Source organism: Cervus elaphus, chromosome 22 (genome assembly GCF_910594005.1).
Source record: "Cervus elaphus chromosome 22, mCerEla1.1, whole genome shotgun sequence".
Lineage (NCBI taxonomy): Eukaryota > Metazoa > Chordata > Mammalia > Artiodactyla > Cervidae > Cervus > Cervus elaphus.
Window position 1 is genome coordinate 57,892,643 of NC_057836.1, and position 22,263 is coordinate 57,914,905.

At 40.9% G+C, this 22,263-nt stretch overlaps 1 protein-coding gene across 1 annotated transcript in view; it reads right to left on the reverse strand.

The window, feature by feature from the left end:
* CFAP54 (cilia and flagella associated protein 54) overlaps positions 1-22,263 on the reverse strand; it is a 294,432-nt gene that overhangs the window by 91,764 nt on the left and 180,405 nt on the right. Inside the window, exons 49-51 of the mRNA XM_043881586.1 lie at positions 16,984-17,191; positions 13,479-13,558; positions 11,727-11,896 (exon numbers count right to left, since the gene is read on the reverse strand). Coding sequence (XP_043737521.1) covers positions 11,727-11,896; positions 13,479-13,558; positions 16,984-17,191 — 458 coding nt within the window. The remainder of the gene's footprint in view (positions 1-11,726; positions 11,897-13,478; positions 13,559-16,983; positions 17,192-22,263) is intronic.

A 22,263-nucleotide genomic window follows, 5' to 3' on the forward strand; every position in this document is an offset into this window, starting at 1 on the left:
CCCATATTCCCACCCACCCCACCTAAAACTATTAGGTGCCCTGTCTGTGTGCCCTGGTGTGGTCTTAACCACAAGATGGTACTTATCACACTATTTAACTGCCTGCAAACCACTGTATAGTCTCACCTAATTTATCTTATTCCTTGCAAAAATCCAGCATCTAGTGGCTCAGACATAATAGAAGTTAAAAAATATTTTTAAATGAGAAGTGTGAACAAAAGAATGAATGTTTCCAAGATCTAAAACAAAATTTACGCACACACTCATTAATAAAATGAGCACAGATGCATTTTCCATACATCAGAATATGGTTCTCCAGGTTTTTTTGATGCCATAACACTGTGTTGCTTAATGCTATGCACTTGGAAACTCTTGAAAATTTTTGCTCAATTAGTATCTAGCAGTACCAAGAGGTAAATGGACTTAATGAAGAAAATAGAAGCCAGGAGACAGGAACTCTTCTCACTTCCTGTTGCCTGGGATGTAAGTTTTTCTTCACTTTAAATCATCCCATCCTCTTTCCCTGTATGATGATATACATATAATTGATGTCACACTTTTTCAAAACATTTTAATAATATATGTCAACAGGTCTTCTCATTTGAAAATCTAGACCAAAACAAAATTCAAATGCAGAATAATCTACCTGCAATGCTTGTTGTTACGCTACTTTATACACAGACTGGATGAAAGCCAAATGGACACTATATCCATTTATCTAATTGCTCACTTGATCTCTCCACTTGAATAGTAAATAACAATCACATTTAAGAGGTGTTATGAGCTAAACCGTGTTGAGGTCCTAACCCTCTGTGCCTCAGCATGCATTCTGACCTGTAAATAGAGTCTTGACAGAGGTAAACAAGCTAAAACAAGGTCGTTATGTGTTACATGCTGTTCTAAGTCGCTTCAGTCATGTCTGACTTTTTGCGACCCTATGGACTATAGCCCGCCAGGCTCCTCTGTCCATGGGATTCTCCAGGCAAGAATACTGGAGACAGTTGCCATTTCCTTCTCCAGGAGACCTTCCTGACCCAGGGATCGAACCCGTGTCTCTTGCATCTCCTGCATTGGCAGGTGTTACCTGGAAACCACTAGTGTTACCTGGAAAGCCGCATTCCAATATAACCAGTGTCCTTACAAACGGGGGAATTTGGACAGAAAGACAGACATGGACACAGAAACAAACATGCCCAGAGGGAAGTTGATGTGAAGACACACGGGGAGAAGGCAGCCCGTGACTGGAGTGATGCATCTACATGATGCGGAACACCAAAGATTGCTGGCAGCAACAAGAGGTGAGGAAGGGCTCCCTCCAGAGCTGCCAAAAAGAGCGAGGTCCTGCCAATGCCCTGATTTTTGGACAGTCAGCCTCCAGAACTGTGAGACAATAAAATTCTGTTGTTTTAAGACCCAGTCTTAGGTACTTTGTTATGCTAGCCCTAGGAAACTTGTTGCTCAGTCGCCCAGTCATGTCGACTCTTTGTGACCCCATGAACTGCAGCACTCCAGGCCTCCCTGTCCCTCACTATCTCCCGGGGTTTGCCCAAATTCACATTTGTTGCATTAGTGATGCTGTCCAGCCATCTCATCTTCTGACGCCCTCTTCTCCTTCCGCCCTTGGGAGAAAGGAATAGCAAACCTTCTGCCCACTGGAGGAGGGAATGGCATACCACCCCAGTACACGTGCGTGAGCACCTCATGAACTGTATAAAAGGCCTAGGAAACCAGGATGGGTTAAAAGCAGAGCCCCTCCACCTCCTCCTCCCTTCCGCCTCCTCCTCCAAACCTACTCCTCCTTCCTGTTCTCTACCCCAGATCAAGAGCCCAGTATCACCACTGCTTCCCCTTGGCCTCACACTCCATGTTCAATCTGACAACAAGTTCTGTCGGCTTCACCTTCAAATCTGGATACTATCCAGCAGCTCCTTCCTACCTTCACTGCTACTGCTAATGCCTCCATCCAAGCCACCAACATCTCCAGGCCAGACAGCTGTGGGAACTTCCTGGCCAGCCTGTCTGATATGGCTCCCATCCCTGTGGTCCTCGTCTCTACCCAGTGGCCACATCAATCTCTCTTCAAGATGTAAATCAGATCATGTCATTTCCCTGGTCCTCCTTCCAGAGCCTCCCTGGCTGTGGTCAGTACACCATCTCCTTTGGGTCAGTTAGGGTCTTCATCAGGGCCCAGGGACACTCCTAAGAAGGTATATAGTCTCTGTGTATAGGCTCCCAAGGTATGTACACATGCTCAGATCTTCATTACATTTTAAAGCCTTTTTTTTTTGGTACGCACCCACATGTTGTATTAAAAGATACCCTCTCCCTCATCTTCCTTCAATCTTTTATAAAATGGTAACTGGCGTTTACTGTGTTTACCACCTGCCAGGAGCTATGTTGTGCTTTCTGTGAATTAATCCCCACCACAAACCTACAAAGTATGCATTATTATCATTCCTATTTGATAGATGAGTTAATTGAGACCCAGAAATGCTAAATGACTTGCCTAAGGTGACTCAATGGACATGGGTTTGAGCAGATAGTGAAGGACAGGGAAGGCTGGCGTGCTGCAGTCCAGGGAGTCACAAAGAGCCACACACGTCTGAGCGACTGAACAACGAAGGTGACTCGGGTAGAAAGGGAGGCAGGATCAGAACCCAGGCCACTGGAGCCGGCAGCATTCTCAGACTCATCCTTCTGCTGTGTGGCTTCTTCCTTTTTACAATTCTAACACACTGCGTTCTGTTTATCCTGGCACAGTGTTACTTGGTCCCACATTTATATTACTATCTGATTATTGTTAACTGTACGTAAAGGCCCTCTTTGTCCAGTTTTTTAATGTCTTTTACCTTGCATTCTACTCAGTAAGCTTCATTAAATGGGGTTATCTTAAGGATATTAAAGGATATTATTAGTCTTTTATATGCTCAAAAATATGTATTGAGCACCTGCTGTGGGCCAGAAGCAAATCTCGGGGTTATGGATACAGTACCTGACCTCACAGAGTTGCATTCTATTGAGAGCAGGATGTTCTCAGAAAAGAGGAGTGCTCAGCAAACAGACGGTATTCAGTGCATCCTTGCTATAATCCTCCTAGCTGTCATTATTGATGTATAAAGTTGGACAGGGAAAATGCAAGGACTAAATTGGTTTTTTTCTGAGTTGTTAACCAGCATCAAAGCTTTTCAGCCATTACCGAATTTCAAACTCTCAGGATTTTTACTCGGTCATTAAACTGGTTTAGATACTTGTATTTTCTAAAATATGACTTGTGATTATCTAAACTAGTTTTTTTAAAAAAATTAAAATCAAACAAGCAAGCAGGAAACAAACAAACAAACAAAAAACAACAACATAATGTTGATGGGGTTTGTGTACAGGTACAGAATCTCCTCTCCCCTACACCCTTCCCCCCTGAAGGCTACAAACACGCTTCTAAGGCACTTTGTTTATCGAGTAGCTTCAGAGTTAGCACAGGATAGCAACTCGAGAACCTGGAAGAAGAAAACAGTACTTATCTCACTCTTCTGATCGGAAGGCCTAATTCTGATTTCAAGAGAAGTGAGATACAAAGTTTGGAATATTGCAAACCCCAAAACTTAGTGAATAAAATATAAACATACTGGTATGTCTCAATCCACCTGATGCTGCTTAGTTGCACAAGGGAAAACTTCCAGTTTTCTCCTCTGCACTAGGCAGACAGGAAGTGCAGGAGGATTACTGATTATAAACAGTCTGAATCCCAACAGAAGGACATTTCATTCTGACACAAAATTAAAAGGCTCAAATGTTATCCGATTTAGACAATAAATTAAATACAAAGGAGAATAGAAAGGAACATTTAAAGCAATGAAGACGACGGGATTCTGAAATAGAGAGGCAGCCCTGAAAGGAGTAGAAATACAGTTTGCGTAACTTTGATCTCATTTATTTCTTATTAACATTCATGACAGAAATGGTCAGTTTGTTCTCATAAATCTATGTGGCTTACTCCACCTGTCACCCGAGGGAACGTGCCTTTCAATTTCCTTGACACATAATTTTATTAGAAGAATCATGAAATGTCAAGCTAACCATCATTTGGAAAAGGGACTGTCCAACACTCTCCGCAGCGCCCAAACGGAAGCTCACAGAGGGTGAAGTTCACCCGCAAAAACACATTCATCCTGACAGTAGACTTTCCCAAGTGACAGCGCTGTCACCGACAGTCAGCAGTAGCAAAGTTTTCGCAGGTTTTGTCCCAAGGGCCTGGCTCATGGACTTAAAATTGGCGCGATTCTGGTATACTTGCATATTATTTGCATACATCTATCTGGTTGTCAAATTAAAGTTCTGTTGTGACATTCCTTTCTATGCTATTTTATAATGTTTAGTTTCTCATTTCATTCTTCTTCACTAAAGAAAAAAATCATCCACACTAAAAGGGTATATATAAGACAGTAGAGAGCTGGGGAAACAAAGAAAGTAAGAGACAAGAAATATTTTCCACAGTTGCTATTGCTCTCTGAGACACAGTTTGGAGAAAACAGTTCCATCTGCCACCATGGGAAATCATATATTCATTATTTTCCATATATAGATACACATATATATTCTATATAGTGATAACACACATAATCATATATATAATATACATTAAGATATATAAATATTTTCTAAATATATATTTATATATGATATATTCAAATCATTTATTTTCTATAGGAAATAATATAGTAAAAGTTCCTTTGTCTTCAGACTTCAGGGGGGAAAATGGTGTATTATCGTGTGTACTTAGTCACTCAGTCATGTCTGCCTCTTTGCAATCCTTTGGACTGTAGCCCACCAGGCTCCTCTGTCCATAGAATTTCCCAGGCAAGAATACTGGGTTGCCATTTCTTCCTCCAGGGAATCTCAGTACCCCAGGGATCGAAGCCATGCCTCCTGTATCTCCTGCATTGCAGGCCTGTTCTTTACCCTCTGAGCCATGTAAGCCTATTTTAACCAACTACCAGTGTAGTTTAAAGATGGTTACAAATGTGCCAATACTTTAAACCAGTGGGTCCAAGTTTTCTTTTTAATCTAAACACCCATTTACATTCTTAAAAATTATTGAGAACCATCAAAGAGCTCTATCAATATTTACCATATTGGAAATTAAATTGAGTCATGTTTAAATTCATTAACATTTACTAATTCATTTAAAAATAAAACCTCATTACATTTCAATATAAATAATGTATTTTATGGAAAATATATTTTCAAAAACAAAAAATAGTGAGAAAGATGCCATTGTTTTTGCATTTTGCAAAGCTCTTTAATATCTGACTTGAAAAGAGAAAATCTACTGAATAGAAGACTAGTCAGTCTGTTGTGACATAATGTTTGGTTGAAGTACAGAAGACTAGGCCTCACACAGATAGTGACTGGACATGGGAGGGGTATTTTAAGAGCCTCTTCAAATAATTGTGAATATTCTTCCTTGATACTATACCAACATGTGACAAATGATATGCTTAGTTGCTCAATCATGTCAGACTCTTTGCACCCCCATGAATGGTAGCCCACCAGGCTCCTCTGTCCATCGGGATTTTCCAAACAAGAATACTGGAGTGCATTGTTGTGCCCTCCTTCAGGAGATCTTCCCAACCCAGGGATCAAATCCAGGCCTCCCGCATTGCAGGCAGATTCTTGTCTGAGGCACCAGGGAAGCCCAACAAATTATAGTTTCTTAACTTTGTTGCTATGTGAAATGTAATCCCATCCACTGATGCACTTTTCCTACTCAGTTACATGAAAACCTAATGGTCTTTCTTGTTAACCAGGATTTGGGAACATCATATGCGGTCACTTAGAAAACATAATCTCCCTGAGTTATACAGATCCCCTTGATGTTGAAGCATTTCATTACACAATTTTTAAAAAACAATGCCCATTAATGTCACTGCCAGTCTCATCCAAAAAACCTAAGCATTAGAAAACTGTCAAGCTCATGATGGCAAATACAAATTTTCCAAAACTCCAGTTTTCTCATGCAAGTTTAGATTTTATCACTGGCAACAAAAACAATTAGTTGTTTTCCTAGAAATGGCATGTTCATTTCACTCATTTTCAACAAAATGCCTGTCAAATACCCAACTCTGAATAATCATGGTTTGTCAGTTGTTTTTACAAACGAAAATGTTGTTCCATGAGAAAAACAGCTTAGCCAGCTCTCAATCCATCTACATGCATTCTCTTCCTCACGACAGCCATCAGACTGTGCTACGCAGAGGGAGTGCTTGAGGTACAGTTCAGTTCAGTTCAGTTCAGTTCAGTCGCTCAGTCGTGTCCGACTCTTTGCGACCCCATGAATCGCAGCACGCCAGGCCTCCCTGTCCATCAACAACTCCCGGAGTTTACTCAAACTCATGCCCATTGAGTCGGTGATGCCATCCAGCCATCTCATCCTCTGTCGTACACTTCTCCTCCTGCCCCCAATCCCTCCCAGCATCAGGGTCTTTTCCAATGAGTCAACTCTTCGCATGAGGTGGCCAAAATATTGGAGTTTCAGCTTCAGCATCAGTCCTTCCAATGAACACCCAGGACTGATCTCCTTTAGGATGGACTGGCTGGATCTCCTTGCAGTCCAAGGGGCTCTCAAGAGTCTTCTCTAACACCACAGCTCAAAAGCATCAATTTTTTGGCACTCAGCTTTCTTCACAGTCCAACTCTCACATCCATACATGACCACTGGAAAAACCTTAGCCTTGACCAGATGGACCTTTGTTGGCAAAGTAATGTCTCTGCTTTTCAATATGCTATCTAGGTTGGTCATAAATTTCCTTCCAAGGAGTAAGCGTCTTTTAATTTCATGGCTGCAGTCACCATCCACAGTGATTTTGGAGCCCAAAAAAATAAAGTCTGACACTGTTTCCACTGTCTCCCCATCTATTTCCCATGAGGTGATGGGACCAGATGCCATGATCTTAGTTTTCTGAATATTGAGTTTTAAGCCAACTTTTTCATTTTCCTCTTTTACTTTCATCAAGAGGCTTTTTAGTTCTTCTTCACTCTCTGCCATAAGGGTGGTGTCATCTGCATATCTGAGGTTATTGATATTTCTCTCGGCAGTCTTGATTCCAGCTTGTGCTTCCTCCAGCCCAGCGTTTCTCATGATGTACTCTGCATATAAGTTAAATAAGCAGGGTGACAATATTCAGCCTTGACGTACTCCTTTTCCTATTTGGAACCACAACTTGAGGTACACTTCCCACTTAATATATTCCCACAGATTATTACAAATTTATTTAAGAGTAGATATTTATGAATGTAACAGATTCTACTGCTTCAGCAAAAGCATTCTTAAGTGAATCTGCCTTGTAATCACAAGCATGCAGCAGTGAAGAACAGAAGGACAACTAGTTGGCTTTGGTGTCACTGCTTTGACTCATGGTGAGCTGATGGAAGTTTTACCACTGTTGCTTTTGCAGCATCAGTTGCAAATAACAACACACAAAAAAGGCAAAAAACATCTTCATTTTATAAACTATAATACACATAGTTTATTATGTTATAAACTAATATAAAAATAGTTCTAACCTCACAGACCTCCCTGAAAGTGTCTCAGGAATATCCAGAGATCTGCAGACCACATTTGAGAATCACTGCCCCAAACAGACTTTATGGATTTTCATCACTGCTTAGAAACCACAAAAATTTATAAATTCCCCCAAACCTGTACTGTCTCTAACATAAAATCAAATTTAGATGTGGACTCAGTGGAGCCCGGTGAGCTACAGTCCATGAGGTTGCAGTTTAGCGACTGAATAACAAACATGGAAAGCCTTCAATCAAGGTTCACAATGATGAGACGACTGTATGTTACCAATCTAAGCACAAGCAAAGGGGGGTTTCTGCTGAACTGACTCCCCCTTTGCAAAGGCGGCAGGAGCACTTCTGTTTAAAGAGAATGGCCATCTAAAAAATTAAGTCCCTTTCCAAATTCTGGATCCAATGCATAGGGCTTAATGCACAGAATTTCAGTATACTGAGGAAGGAGAGGGAAAAAAATTGTTTCCATCTAATTTGATCATTTCTTCTTTTCATTCAATGATTATATTTTTCAGTTCTAAAATCTCTATTTAGTTTTTTTTTCCCCTAAATTCACCTATTCCTTTTATAATCTTGCCTCATTCTCTTCCATCCTTCACATCTTTGAACAGTTCATATCTTGGGCTGCAAAGCCTGCTATCTTCTGAGGCTGTTTCCTCATTTGGTTTATGGTATTTGCCTCTGTGCTAACTTTACCAGCAGTTATTTTCCGTGGGAGTCCTGCATTTCCTAAGTTAATCTCCATGAGACAAATTTGGCTTTGTCTCTGTTCCAGCTTTGTGATGTCAAGACCAGTTTCAAAGTTCATTTCTCAAGGTTTCTGCATTTCATTGTCAGTGCCAGTTTGGACCCTGCACTTGCCAAAAGCATCCATCTGAGGAACTTATTTGTCTTGGGTTACTCTTTTTCCAACTATACTCAGGGCAAGCAGCAAGCAGGTTCCTGGCTAGTCCCCAGAGACCTTTCTGAAATCCCAAGCTAGGGGATAATTTTATTCTGCATTAGAGAAACAGAGAAGACTGGACTAGAATCCTACCCTACTGTGTACAAATTATATCAGAGCATCAGATTCACTCTCTCTCCTGAGTCGTTTTCATCAGTATATAATACATTATTGTTGCTCTCATCTCAAAAAACTTTGTCTTGATCCTACTTCTACCAACTTCACTCTATTCCTCTACTTCCCTTTACATGAAAATTCCTCAAAAGAATCAGCTTTACTTGCGTACTCCAATCTCTCTCCTCCCATGTTATCATAAAACCACTCTCAACATGTTCTTTCCCCATTACCTTTGAAAATTACTCCTGTCAAAGTACAAAGCACTGGTGATGTCCATGTTTATAAATCATCCAATTGCCAATTCTTTGTTCTCATCTCCATCTATGGAGCTCTTGGCACAGCTGATCACTCCATTCTCCTTGACACACTTTCTTCATGTGGATTTCCAGATTTCATAATCTCTTGGTTTTCTTTTTTTTTTTTTACTAGTCATTTCTCCTCAGTTTCCTTGGCTGGTTACTCATTTTCTCCCCAGTCTTTTACCACGCCCAACCCTCAGTCCTTGGTCTTTTTCTTTCATTCATCTACTCACACTCCCTAAGGAATCTCATTCATTATAAAGGCTTTAAAGGACTTCCCTGGTGGTCCAGTAACTAAGATTCTGCTGCATTCTCAATGCAGGGGGCCCAGGTTCAATCCCTGGTCAGGGAACTAGATCCTACATGCCCCATGCCACAACTAAGACCTGGGGCAGCCAAACAAATACGTATTTTAAAAAACAGAGGCTTTAAATACTATCTATATTCTAAAGACTCCAAGAATATTTGACATTGCCAATTGTACCTTAAAGGGACATCTCAATCTAAACACGTACAAAATGTAACTTCATATCTTTCCCTTAAATAACCTGCACTTCTGCAGTCTTCCCCATTTTGGTGAGGGACAATTTCTTTTGAAACTCCTCTCTTTTTCTCACTACTCTACAGCTAATGCATCAGCAGATTCTAACAGCTCTACTTTCAAAATATACCCAGAATCCAACGACTTCTCAGCACCCTCAGTGCTACCACCCTTTTCAGAACCACTAACATCTTCCTTCTTATTACAACAGCTTCCCCAGCTGATCTCTCTGCTTTCAAACCCTTTCTCTCCTATAACCAATTCTCCACCTAACAACTGGAGTCACCCCTTGGAAGTGAAAATCAGATCATGTCATTCTTCTGCTCAAAACACTATGACTCCCTAGTTCCCTCAGAGGAAAAGCCAGAGTCTTCACCCTGGTCACAAAACCCTTTATGATCTGCCTCCCCCACCAAGGACATCTGTGAGGACCTCTGAAAACTCTCACTTGCTGCATTTAGCCACAAGAGGCCCTGTGCTATCCCTCAGACAGCCTACAACACTCTGTCTACAGGTGTTTGCGTGGGCAACCCCCATGTTTATTTGTTCAGATGTCACCTCATCAATAAAGTCTAACCTGACCACCCCAGATTTGGCTATATATCAGTACTGATGCCAAGCACATCAAGAAGACTATGCAGAGGTGGACTACTTCCATAGGGAAACTATCCAGGAAGGGCACAGCCGCCTCCCAAACAGGTGAAAACGTCTAAAGAGAGAAGAGAAAAGCAACTGCCTGGGCTTTATGGTGATTAACAGGCGGGGCTGGGTTAAGGCTTCCCAGGTGCGGGTCAGCGTCTATGCGGCTTAAACTGCCCACCAGCACCAAAGGAGGGGGCAACTAGGCTTTCTTCTCCGCTTGTCTGGGCATGGGGCAGGAAAAGGGAAAGTGGGAGCAGTCAGTTAATGAACATCTAAATGGAGTCATTCTCTTTACTACAACAGCACAACTTTAAAAGGATAACCTTCCTTTTTCTCCTGCCTTCAGATATTCTCCGTAACACTTATTTTTGGCTATACTATACAGTTTACCTAACTGTTAGGTTTACAGTTTATTGTCAGCCTGTTTATCTTCTATTAGATTATAAACTCCATGAGGGTAGGATTTTTGTCAATATTGTTATGTATTTTTTGCCTACTGGGATACAGAACTTAGGACTGTGCCTAGCATATTGTAGATGCCCCTAAATTATTTTGTGAATGAATGTTAATATAAGAAATTTGCTCATTATTCAAAACATCACTTTTGAAAGCATACTCATGATAGAGGTGATGATCATAACTAATACGGGAAGCTCTTTAAAGTATATTTCTATATTATTCAATATTAAAAAATCATTGAGAAGCATTTTAACTACTCAAGTGTTTACATGTCTATGAGCTTTTGAATACAGAAACTATATTCTATTCATCTTTGTATCCTCAGTGTCTAGAACAGAGCCCAAGAAAGAGGTACTCAGCAGATGAAAGAAAGTGAAAAGTGATCTGACCTAGGTCTCCCACACTGCAGACAGCTGGGAGAAGCCCCCGGTGGCGCTAGTGGTAAAGAACTTGCCTGCCAATGCAGGAGACATAAGGGATGTGGTTACAACCCCTGGGTCAGGAAGATCCCCTGGAGGAGGACATGACAACCCATTCCAGTATTCTTGCCTGGACAGTCCCACGGACAGAGGAGCCTTACAAGCTACAGTCCAAGGGATTACAAAGAATCAGACATGACTGAAGCGACTTGGCATGTCAACAGATACTGATCACTATATATGAATCAATCAATGAACAAATGAAAGGAAAAATCTGACATTAGCAATTGCATCACATTAAAAAAACCTGCCACCTACAACAGTTTATTCAGTGGTTCAGCACAACATAGTTCATAGTAACTTCTTAAAAATAGAGTTAATTTTTAATATTGTTATTGGTTATCCATTGTTATTGGTTGGGAAAAAAACATTGCACAGGTGTTATTTGTAAAAAACTATAAGGAATTTAGATTCTGCCTTTTAAAAAAATAGATTAATTTTTAAAAGGAGAGGTCTGTGAATTTGCTAATGTTTGACATGAAACATCCGAGCTATGTGCTTTAATAAACCAACTCATTTGTTGAGGACTATAGTTTTAAGTGTAGTACCATGTAAAAAAAGAAACCCTGAATCATTAGTCTGCTCTATTCATCTAGGAAGTTATGGAGCTTACATAAAACTGAGAATACTGAACAAGTCAGGGTGAGGAAGAAATCGTCTGTGCAGACACTCGCCTGTATGCTGCCCGGTGTCTCTGCAGGGCGATGGCAGCCAGCTGCAGTCTGGCCTCCACCACAATCTCCAGCTCGCCAGCAGAACACTGAGAGAGGTCCTTATGGCTTGGATGTTCCATCTCTGGCAGAAGGGTGTTGAGCTTGTCTTCAGCTTCTGCCAGTAAAATTGACTAAAGAAAGAATACCACGCAGTCACCCAAGTCCAGACATGATACAGACCACATCTCATCCTTACTCAGCAAATATTTTTTACGTACAAAAAAGTAACAATGAATGGAAGAGCAAAAAGGAAATCTGAACAAAGTCATCAGAGAAGAGAGCTCAGTGAACAGGAAAAGGTAGCAGAGAATGAAAAGAGAAGTAACGGCAGGAGTAAGGTGCAGGACAGTGACCCTTTACTGCACACACAGCGGATGCCCATACTTGCTTATTCACAGTAGCTGTGTTCTGCAAAGGTCCTGCCAACACTGAGTCAGTGATGCTGAAGCATTACTCCTAGGGGAAATACAGGGATAGGTTCCTACAAGCCTCTGGTCACACCATTTTTGTCAGCTGATCAATACATAATCTTGTTTAATGTGTGTCTATGTTTAAAGACACATAATTGAATACATACTGTAGATTCATTAACCCTGAACTCACAGCCAGGAGCTCTATAACTCATGCCTGACTGAAGCTTGTCTAACACAGACATGTTCTCCAAAAGGCACATCGCAGACTTCTTGAACTTAGGATTACTAGACAGCATTTCAGCTTTATGCTTAGGGGCCATTTCAAATAGTGAAATGACAAAACCCCCACAAAAATGTGAAAAGCTTGGCAATAAATACACCATGAAAAGGGACACTTGTTTATAGTATGAGAGTGGAAACAAAAAGTCACCATTGTCTTGTTCAACTTGGCTGAGAATGTGCATGTCAGAAAAATCAAATTCTTCTATGCTCTGTGCAGGTCCCCAAATGACCACGAAAGAGCCAAGGGCTTTGATTTGGAGGTTACAAGTAAATTTTAGCAAATCAGCAAATACTGAATCTGTAAACAATGAGGATCAATTGTATTTCAAATTAAACTATGCTCATCTAACTTGTAATGTGAAGATAACAAGATTTTACAGTGGAGAACCAGTACTAATTAGCAAAAGAAAAAGAGCCCAACTAAACTTTCAAGGAACAGGTCTCTGAAGACTTCTTTGTATAGGGAAGTAAATATTATGTAAGGACTAGGGTAATTTAATATAATGGTTAAGAACATGATCTGTATTTTATCAATTACATAGCATTAGTGAATTTCTTACTGTCTAAGCCTCAATTTATTCATCATTCAGCACAATATAGTTCAAAAATGATTAACAGGTACATCACAGAGTTGTGAGAATTAAACATAATGCAAAGTGTCTGTCATATATAACAGTAAGCACTGAATACATGGTTCTGTTGTCGTTGCTGCTGTGAATCACTGCTGAGATTAGGAGATGCCAAACATCTCCTATCAAAGCTTAGATCCCATCAAATAATAAATCTTATTTGCCACAACAACTTAACTGAGTTAAAAGGTCAAAGTCTGACACCACTCAGCATCTGCTTTTCTCATGGGGAGTAGACCCATCTCTGGCCCCAGCCCATGCTTGGGAAAGAAAAGTAACAGATTTCACAACAGTGAGCACAAACCTGAAAGTTGGCCTGGCCAGGGCCTAAGAGTGGGCATTTTGGTAACTGACTCACTATGATTTGAGAATTTTTTTTTTTAACTTACCTTTAGTGTGCTAAGAGCAAAGTTCTCTTTCAATTTTGTCAGATGATAAAGTGAGCCTCCCTCGTCCTTTAAACACAACTCTACAAAACACAACATTTTGGAAGAACTACATATATCTATGGGTAGCTTAAATGTGAATTCTAATTTATAAAACTTACCATTAGTTGGGAAATACAATGTTTAAAAATCAACCACAATGATAATTAGATATATATTGCTATATACACTGGTCCTCAACTATCATACATTATAAGACTACAGCTGATTCTTAAAACAATTGTGTATGTGTGTGTCAGTCACTCAGTTGTGTCCAACTCTATGACCCCATGGAGTAGCCCACCAGGCTCCTTTGTCCAAGGGATTCTCCAGGCAAGAATACTGGAGTACGTTGCCATTTCCTTCTCCAAGACAATTCTGAAAGGATCTTTCATATGTTTGTTGATGCCATTCAAGTTAATCGACTACTGATACAAAGGAGTGGTTCCTCACCTGGGATCCTATCTGGCTCTCAAAGTATTCTGAGTCTTCTAGATGTTTCTAATATCTCAGTAAGATCTCCTTGGAGGTATCAGTACTGCTGATCTGCACCAGCCCCTCACTCTAAGACCAGAGAGTGAGGCCATCTGGAACAGCACAACCTACAATCCTCAAACATCTTGACATGCCTACCTACAATCCAAAGCCAGCCCTCATTCTGAGCAAGGGAGAACTGAGACAATTTAGATTGCAGTCTTTGCCTGCTTTAGTAAGCCTGGCTACAAGAGGGGGGAAAATGACAAGTTCTTATTTGACTAGGAATTAATGCACAAATGACCCACGTAAAGAGGCTAAGTTTGCCAAGTGGAACAGGGAGTCCAGAATAACATGAAACTGAATACTCTTGACTTCCTCCCTTCCAACTTCAACCTACCTGGCTCTTCTCCTAAATTAGGAGGCTCTGGAGCTAAGGGTCAGCTGAGGATGAAACAGGGCCCAGAAGAAAGATCTGGGAGGTGGTCTTCTTCCCCAAGGGAAAGGGCAAGAGAGACAAGGATAGAGGACAGATGCCTGGAGGCTGGCTGGGGAAGCCCTGGGAAGGGTCTGACCCACATCTCCCTCGGGCCCTGTCTGCCTCCTGAGCAGCAGTCCCATGCTGCATTAAGCCCCTCCCTCCTGGGGGCTCTAAATAACAAACTATGTTTTCACTGGCAGTCAGTTCATCTGTTGGCCTTAGGTGTGTGTGTGTGAAAGTGTTAGTCACTTAGTCGTATCCAACTCTGTGATCCCATGGACTGTAGCCCGCCAGGCTCCTCTGTCCACAGGATTATCAAGTCAAGAATACTGGAGTGGGTTGCATTTCCTTCTCCACAGTTGGCCTTACCATACCTGAATAATAATAAAACTTACACTTTAAAACAGAGGTCATATTATTCTGATACCAAAACTAGACAAAGACATCATAAGAAAAAAAGAAAAAACTACACAATATATCACATGAATATGGATGCAAAAATCTTTAAGAAAATCCCAGCAAACAATCCAGGAATATATATAAAGATGTTACACCATGACCAGTGGGATTTATCCCAAGAAAGCAAGGTTGATTAAACACTCAAAAATCAACCAATACACCCTTATTGATAGAATACAAAATAAAAACATATAATCATCTTAATAGACACAGCAAAAACATTTAATAAAATCCAACACCATATTTAACTTATATGCAGAGTACATCATGCAAAATGCTGGGCTGGATAAAGCACAAGCTGGAATCAAGATTGCTGGGAGAAATATCAATAACCTCAGATACACAGATGATACCACCCTTACGGCAGAAAGTGAAAAGAAACTAAAGAGCCTCTTGATGAAAGTGAAAGACAGTGAAAAAGCTGGCTTAAAACTCAACTTTCAAAAAACTACAGTCATGGCATCTGGTCCCATCACTTCATGGCAAACAGATGGATAAACAATGGAAACAGAGACAGACTTTATTTTCTTAGGCTCCAAAATCACTCCAGGTGGCGACTGCAGCCATGAAATTAAAAGATGCTTGCTCCTTGGAAGAAAAGCTGTGACCAACCTAGACAGCATATTAAAAAGCAGAGACACTGCTGACAAAGGTCCATCTAGACAAAGTTATGGTTTTTCCAGTAGTCATGTGTGGATGTGAGAATTGGACTATAAAGAAAGCTGAGTGCCGAAGAATTGATGCTTTTGAACTGTGGTGTTGGAGAAGACTCTTGAGAGTCTGTTGGACTGCAAGGAGATCAAACCAGTCCATCCCAAAGGAAATCAGTCCTGAATATTCATTGGAAGGACTAATACTGAAGCTGAAACTCCAATACTTTGGCCACCTGATGTGAAGAACTGACTCACTGGAAAAGACCCTGATGCTGGGAAAGACTGAAGGCAGGAGGAGAAGGGGACGACAGAGGATAAGATGGTTGGATGCCATCACTGACTCAATGAGCGTGAGTTTGAGTAAACTCCGGGAGTTGGTGATGGACAGGGAGGCCTGGTGTGCTGCAGTCTATGGGGTCGCAAAGAGTCGGACACTACTGAGTGACTGAACTGAACTGAACTGAACTGAACACCCTTTCATGATAAGATCACTCAACAACTTAGGAACAGAAGAGAAATTCCTCTACGTGACAAAGGACAGCTATGAAAAACTCACAGTTAATATCATACTTAGAGGTTAAAAAAAAAACTATTTTAAGGCAACATTATTACATTTACAAAATGCTTATATAGTTTTATATGTATATGTGGGCTATAAATTCCATCCATGGATATCTTATCCCATAGAAATATATACTATAATATGGATATGGAGTGCTTCTGCATATCCCTGGATATGGCGGTATCTAGGGATATGCAGATATTCCATATCCTGGAAACAAAATGAACACACAACAAAGGAATGGTTGAATAAATCATGGGATGTTCACAGCACAGAACACCACACAGCCGAGATGGGAGACAAAGCAAAGCAGTTGACTTGGGGTGGCTTAGCAAAGCTTTCTACATAAGAATTGCGGAAAGCAGAAAAATGAAAAATACATCATCTGTTAAGCAAATGACAAATCTGATTTTGTTTGTGCAGCTGACCCTTGATCAACATAGAGGTTAGGGGCACTGACCCTCCATGCAGTCAAAAATCCATGTATAATTTATACTCGATGCTTGGTATAGTCAGTCCTCTATATCCACTGTTTAGCATCTGTAGAGTCAACCAACCACAGATTTGCAGTATTGAAATGTTCACTACTGAAAAAATTTGATATACCAGTGGACCTGCACAATTCAAACCTGTGTTACTCAAGGGTCAACTGTACATAATGTAAAAAAAAGTACGGCACCTAGACTTAAGCACATATGTGTCATTAAGTGAACTCAGAGAAAACTATGAAAGAATACCTGCTAGAATGTTTATATGGACTATAGTGGGTAGAGTGGGGAATTGGAAGGGAAAGGAAATAAAAAGAGAAATAAGCAAAAAATAAATAAAATAAAACGTTACCTTTCAAGTTTGGAAGATTTGGTCTGCTTTTCTCATTCATAACTCCATGGCCGACTGGTTTCACTATCTGTTCTGGGACACAATTTATTGTTGCAGCCACATTTATGAAAAAGTATGCTTTAGCAAATAAAAACTTATTTAAGAGATGTTGCTGGCTGATTGTAACCAGAATTAGAGGCATGCCTTTATTTATTAAATCATCAAGTGCCTAAAAAATGGAGAAAAAATGAGAATCAGGAAAAGTAGTAAAATACTGTTTTCAGATATTAGCTTCAGTCCTTCTACAGTCCTCATTTGGCACAGGATGAAGGAATGGAGGGCTAGACATGAAGGACTGTAATTGGCAAGTCCAGTGAGAGAGACATGATGTCATACGAAGCCAGCAGGTCCACAGAGCTCCTGCCGTTCCTCGCCGGTGGGTGACCTGCCCCACAAGTCAGCCCTGCCACGCAATGTGAGTGAACCCGGTGCTGGCATCGAGGACGGGACAACCTATCAAAACAGAGCAACTAAAAAGCTCACCAGCCACGCATGCTGGCCGCTCTGCTTTAGTTCGAGTGAATCAGGGCCCATAGGATGGAAGAAGAGGAAGAAGAGGCAGACAAACAACGCCTCCCCAGCTTAGATTCTGGGTCGGTCACGAGAATGGCCACCGTGAGGACTCCCTCAACTTCCTGGCCGTCCCCTGCACACACACTTCCCTGGCAACTGTTCTAAGTGGGCCCGCTTTACATTCCTGACCAAGCCTCAGTGCCACCTGGTCATCATCTGACGTCTTCCCAGTCCATTCACTCTTGCTCTTTCCTTAGGCAACCACTTCATGCCCTTTTGTTTCTAAATTCTAACACTTCCTCCCCAATGCCCCTCCCAGCGAATAACCTTGCTTCCTCTACTCAGAGGAGCAAACGGAAGCAGTCAGGGTAGTGCCCACAGAGCCCACAGCCCTGCCCCGCCATGCACCCATCTCGCTGCCCGGCCTTCCCGCCTGCTTTCCACGGCTGGTGCCACTGCCTAGGGAGGTCATCAGTCCCATCCCCACCAGCCTGATCAGCCGTTCTCTCCTACAGCCTAAGTGTTCCCTTTCTGACAAATGCCACATGATATCACTTACACGTGGAATCTAAAATATGGCATGAGCAAACTTATCTACAAAACAGGAGCAGACTCACAGACACAGTGAACAGAGCTGTGGTTGCCAACGAGGGGAGACGGAAGGGACACACTGGGAGTCTGGAGTTAGCAGATGTAAGCTATCATATGTGGAGTGGATGAACAACAAGGTCCTGCCGTGTGACACAGAGAGCTAAATCCAGTATCCTGTGATACACCGTGACGGAAAAGAGCATGAAAGAGAACGTATGTATGTGTAAACTGAATCTCTTTGCCGTACAGCAGAAATTAATACAACATGGTAAATTAGCTACACTTCCATTTATAAAAAGTGTTTCCTTCCTACAGAGACATTCTCATCAGTACACTGTCTTCTCCATTTAAAAAACCGATTAACTCTCTATATTCTGACTTCCCTCTCCATTTACTACTCAAATTTTCACTTCTGTTTACAACAACAACCCCCAAGGTTGTCACTATTCCAATCTCTCTCCTTTCATTTTCTTGTAAACATACTCCATCCTTACATTGAAATCCTCTGGTCAAAGTCATCAATGGCCTACTCTAGGCTAAATCCATTGTTCAGTTCTTAGTTTTCATAGACAAGAATACTGGAGTGAGTAGCCATTCCCTTCTCCAGGGGATCTTCCTGACCCAGGGATCGAACCTGGGACTCCTGCATTGTAGGTGAATTCTTTACCATCTGAGCCACCAGGGAAGCCTGCTTCATATGATATGTTATGTTAATCTAAGACACCATTATTTTATATGCCAATTAAACATTCATATGCCTGCAACTGTAAAATGCATTCTAACGGCAGAGTTATTAAATGTTTTATTAAAATGAATGTTTAAGACTTGGTGAATGACAGGACTGCATTTGTCAGCAATATTTGACACTATGAAACCTTCCCTCTTTTGAAAATGCTCCTCTCTTGGCTTTCAAGCCACCACACTCCCTTGCTTCTTTTCCTCTTCTAGCCACTCCTCCTTTTCAGTCATCTTTGCTGGTTCCTCCTCTTCTCCCAGACCTCTAAGTACTGTAGTGTCCCAGGGCTTGGTCCCCTTCTGTACCCTCATTCTCTCCCCTTAGATGATCTTAATCAGGCTCATGTTTTTAATCTCATCTAGATGCTAAGTCCTACATGTTTGTGTCTAGCTCCAACTTCTCTTCTAACTCAAGACTCATGTAATCAACTTCTGGCTCAATGCTTCCATTTAGAGGTCTAACAGACATCTCAAACTCAACATGGCCAAAATCTTATTCCTGGTTTCCACACCTCCCCACCACACACACACACATACACACAAAATATAAACTCTATGAGGACTGAGAATTTGTCTGTATTGTTGATTGGTTAATGTGCCTGAGTGACAGCACCATAATAGTACTTGGCACACACAGTAGACTCTGCAGATTAGCTAAAGTGACCCCTTTAAAACATAAGCAGGGCTTCCCTGGTGGCTCAGTGGTAAAGTATCTGCCTGCCAATGTAGGGGACATGGGTTTGATCCCTGATTCCGGAAGATCCCACATACCGTGGAGCAACAAAGCCCATGTGCCACAACTATTGAGCATATGCTCAAGAAACCAGGAGCCTCAGCACTGAGCCCACGCGCTCTGCAACAAACGAAGCCACTGCGATGAGAAGCCCATGCTCCACAACTAGACAGGAGTCCCTACACTGCAAATAGAGAAAAGTCCATGCAGCAGAGAAGACCCAGCACAGTCAAAAATAAATAAATTATAAATTTAAAAAAAATGTAGATCAGGCCACACCTCTGCCCTGAATCTTCCAGTGGCTCCTCCTTTTGTTCAGAGTAAGAGCCTGGATGATGAAAGCCCTACAAGGCCCTTCTCCATTTGGGCACCCCACCACTAGCCACCCCGTTACCTCTCTGACCCATCTCCTACTGTTCTCCCATCGCTCACAGAACTCAAGGAACACTGGCCAAGGTGTCCCTCACTAAGTAGGCAATCCTGCCTCAGGGCCTTTGCACCCGCTGTAGCCTGTTCTAAGAGTATTCTTTCTCCAGATTTCATATGACTTGCAACTTTATCTGCTCCAGGTCTGTTCACCAATGTCCCCTCAGTGATGACTAAGCTGATTGCCTCATTCAAAATTACCACTCCAGCCCACCCTCTTTATCGGCTGCTGGGCTCATTCTGCCCTGCAGCATGGCCCACCTTCTAGCATACTATATAATTTACTCATTTATAATGTTTAGACATATAGCATGTTTATTACTAGTCTCGCCCACTAAACTATAAGCTCTCTGAGGGCTTGGAATCTGTATTGTTGATTAACCGATGCATTTATTTGACAGCTCAAGAATTGTGCCTTGTACACAACAGGCTCTTGGTAAATATTTGTTGACTTAATATAAAAAGCAGATGCCAGGACTATCGATTCTAAAGAGAAGGAAATTATTTGCCTTATGTGAACTGAAAAAGAAAAATCTCATCGTCTGAGAGATTTTGAGCCAATGCTGGCAGTGGGAGATCTGTTGTTGCTGTTCACTCTCCTTGCTTAACCTCTTGTAAAGGGCAGAAAACAATACCCACATCAGAACCAGACAGGGAGCAACTCTGAGACTGATTTGGTAACAAATGATTGTACTAGGAAAACGGTTGACATTCTCCATCTAGAAAAAGGAACTTCAGACTGGTTAGGGGTGGAGGGATGTGTAGGAGAAGGTTTCTCTTTTTTATCCACAGCAAACAGTGATTTAATGAGCCCTGACAATTACACACAAACACTTGAGGATCAAAAGAAGATTAATTAGTAATGCTATCTAACACTCCTTTCTCTTTCTACAGAAAATATAAAATGTAATCTGAAGAGTCTTAAGCAGACTAACAGTTCTGTTTTAATTAATTAACTAATAGAAATCGGTTTTCCATTATAATGTCAGTCTCTTAAAAAAAAAAAAAAATCAGACAGACATTCTGTTTATACCCCAAACTACTTTTATAACCAAAACCAAAAGAAGTGTTTTCAGGATGCCCTGGCATTTATGACTGGAAAGAAATAAATATCCTGAAACACCCCAAGGTCTCAGAACACTAAAATGAAAGTTGAATATGTATTTGTATCTTCCTAATACCAGCTCTTTCATGTCAGACAACTTGGTTGTAAATTAAAACAAATTTTAAGACAAAAACAATGAGTCACTTGAAGGATAATTAAAAGTGAAGTTTGTGGAATAAAATGAACAATAATAGATAAGTAATAAGATTACATATTTAATAAAAGGTGGGTATATCAAAATTACGGAAGAAAAAAATAAAGCAATTTTTAGGAAAAGTCTCTCAAAATTATTTCATAAAAATTAATACTTAGTAGAACAGAATGCTGTTTCTGAGCATTAGAAAAACAAAAACTACATGTGTCTGGCTAGATGCATTAACCATCACTTGGCTGTGTGAACCACTCACCTGTCTGCAACCCCATTAACAATGATCACCCTACCAACCTTCCACATCAACACTTTCTAGTGGAACAAATAGCTGGTACTCTTTTAAGATTTTTTTTAATGACTTGAAAAAATATACTTAAATGCTCATAGGTCATCAAAAGCTTAAAACCCAATCATTCAATTATTGACAAGAACAAACTTACTGAGATGGGCAATCTGGTCCTCTCTTTGTAAAAAATAGTGGGAAAGTCAGAGGAATTGTTTATGAAAATGCCATATGAAAATATTCCTTTAGCTAACCCTGCAGTACATAAAAGTATCAAATCAATGCAGTTGTGCATCTCATATTTACACAACATTATGTGTCGATTTCATCCCAGTAAAAAACTGAAAAAGAACAGAAAACCTTCCAAACACTGGTTGAGAGGTCATCTTAGACTGGGGCAAGGGTCTAAGTAAAAGCAGTATTGAATAGGTGGCCTATTAGAAAATCCTTTACTTATGATCAAAGTTACTAGGTAACTAAGATAAATATTAGATGCTTGGCATGGCTAGATAAGACACTGAAGATGCATGTATAACTGAAAAATTGAGGAACAGTAACTGATGTTTGTTGCACCTGAAAAGCAGATCAGTTTGGGTCCAACCGTACCACTGGCTTCAGTATTTGGAGGTAACATCCCTTTACTAGAATAAAAGACTATATTCACAGCAGGTGCTCAAAAACAAAGATTATACACACCAAATAGA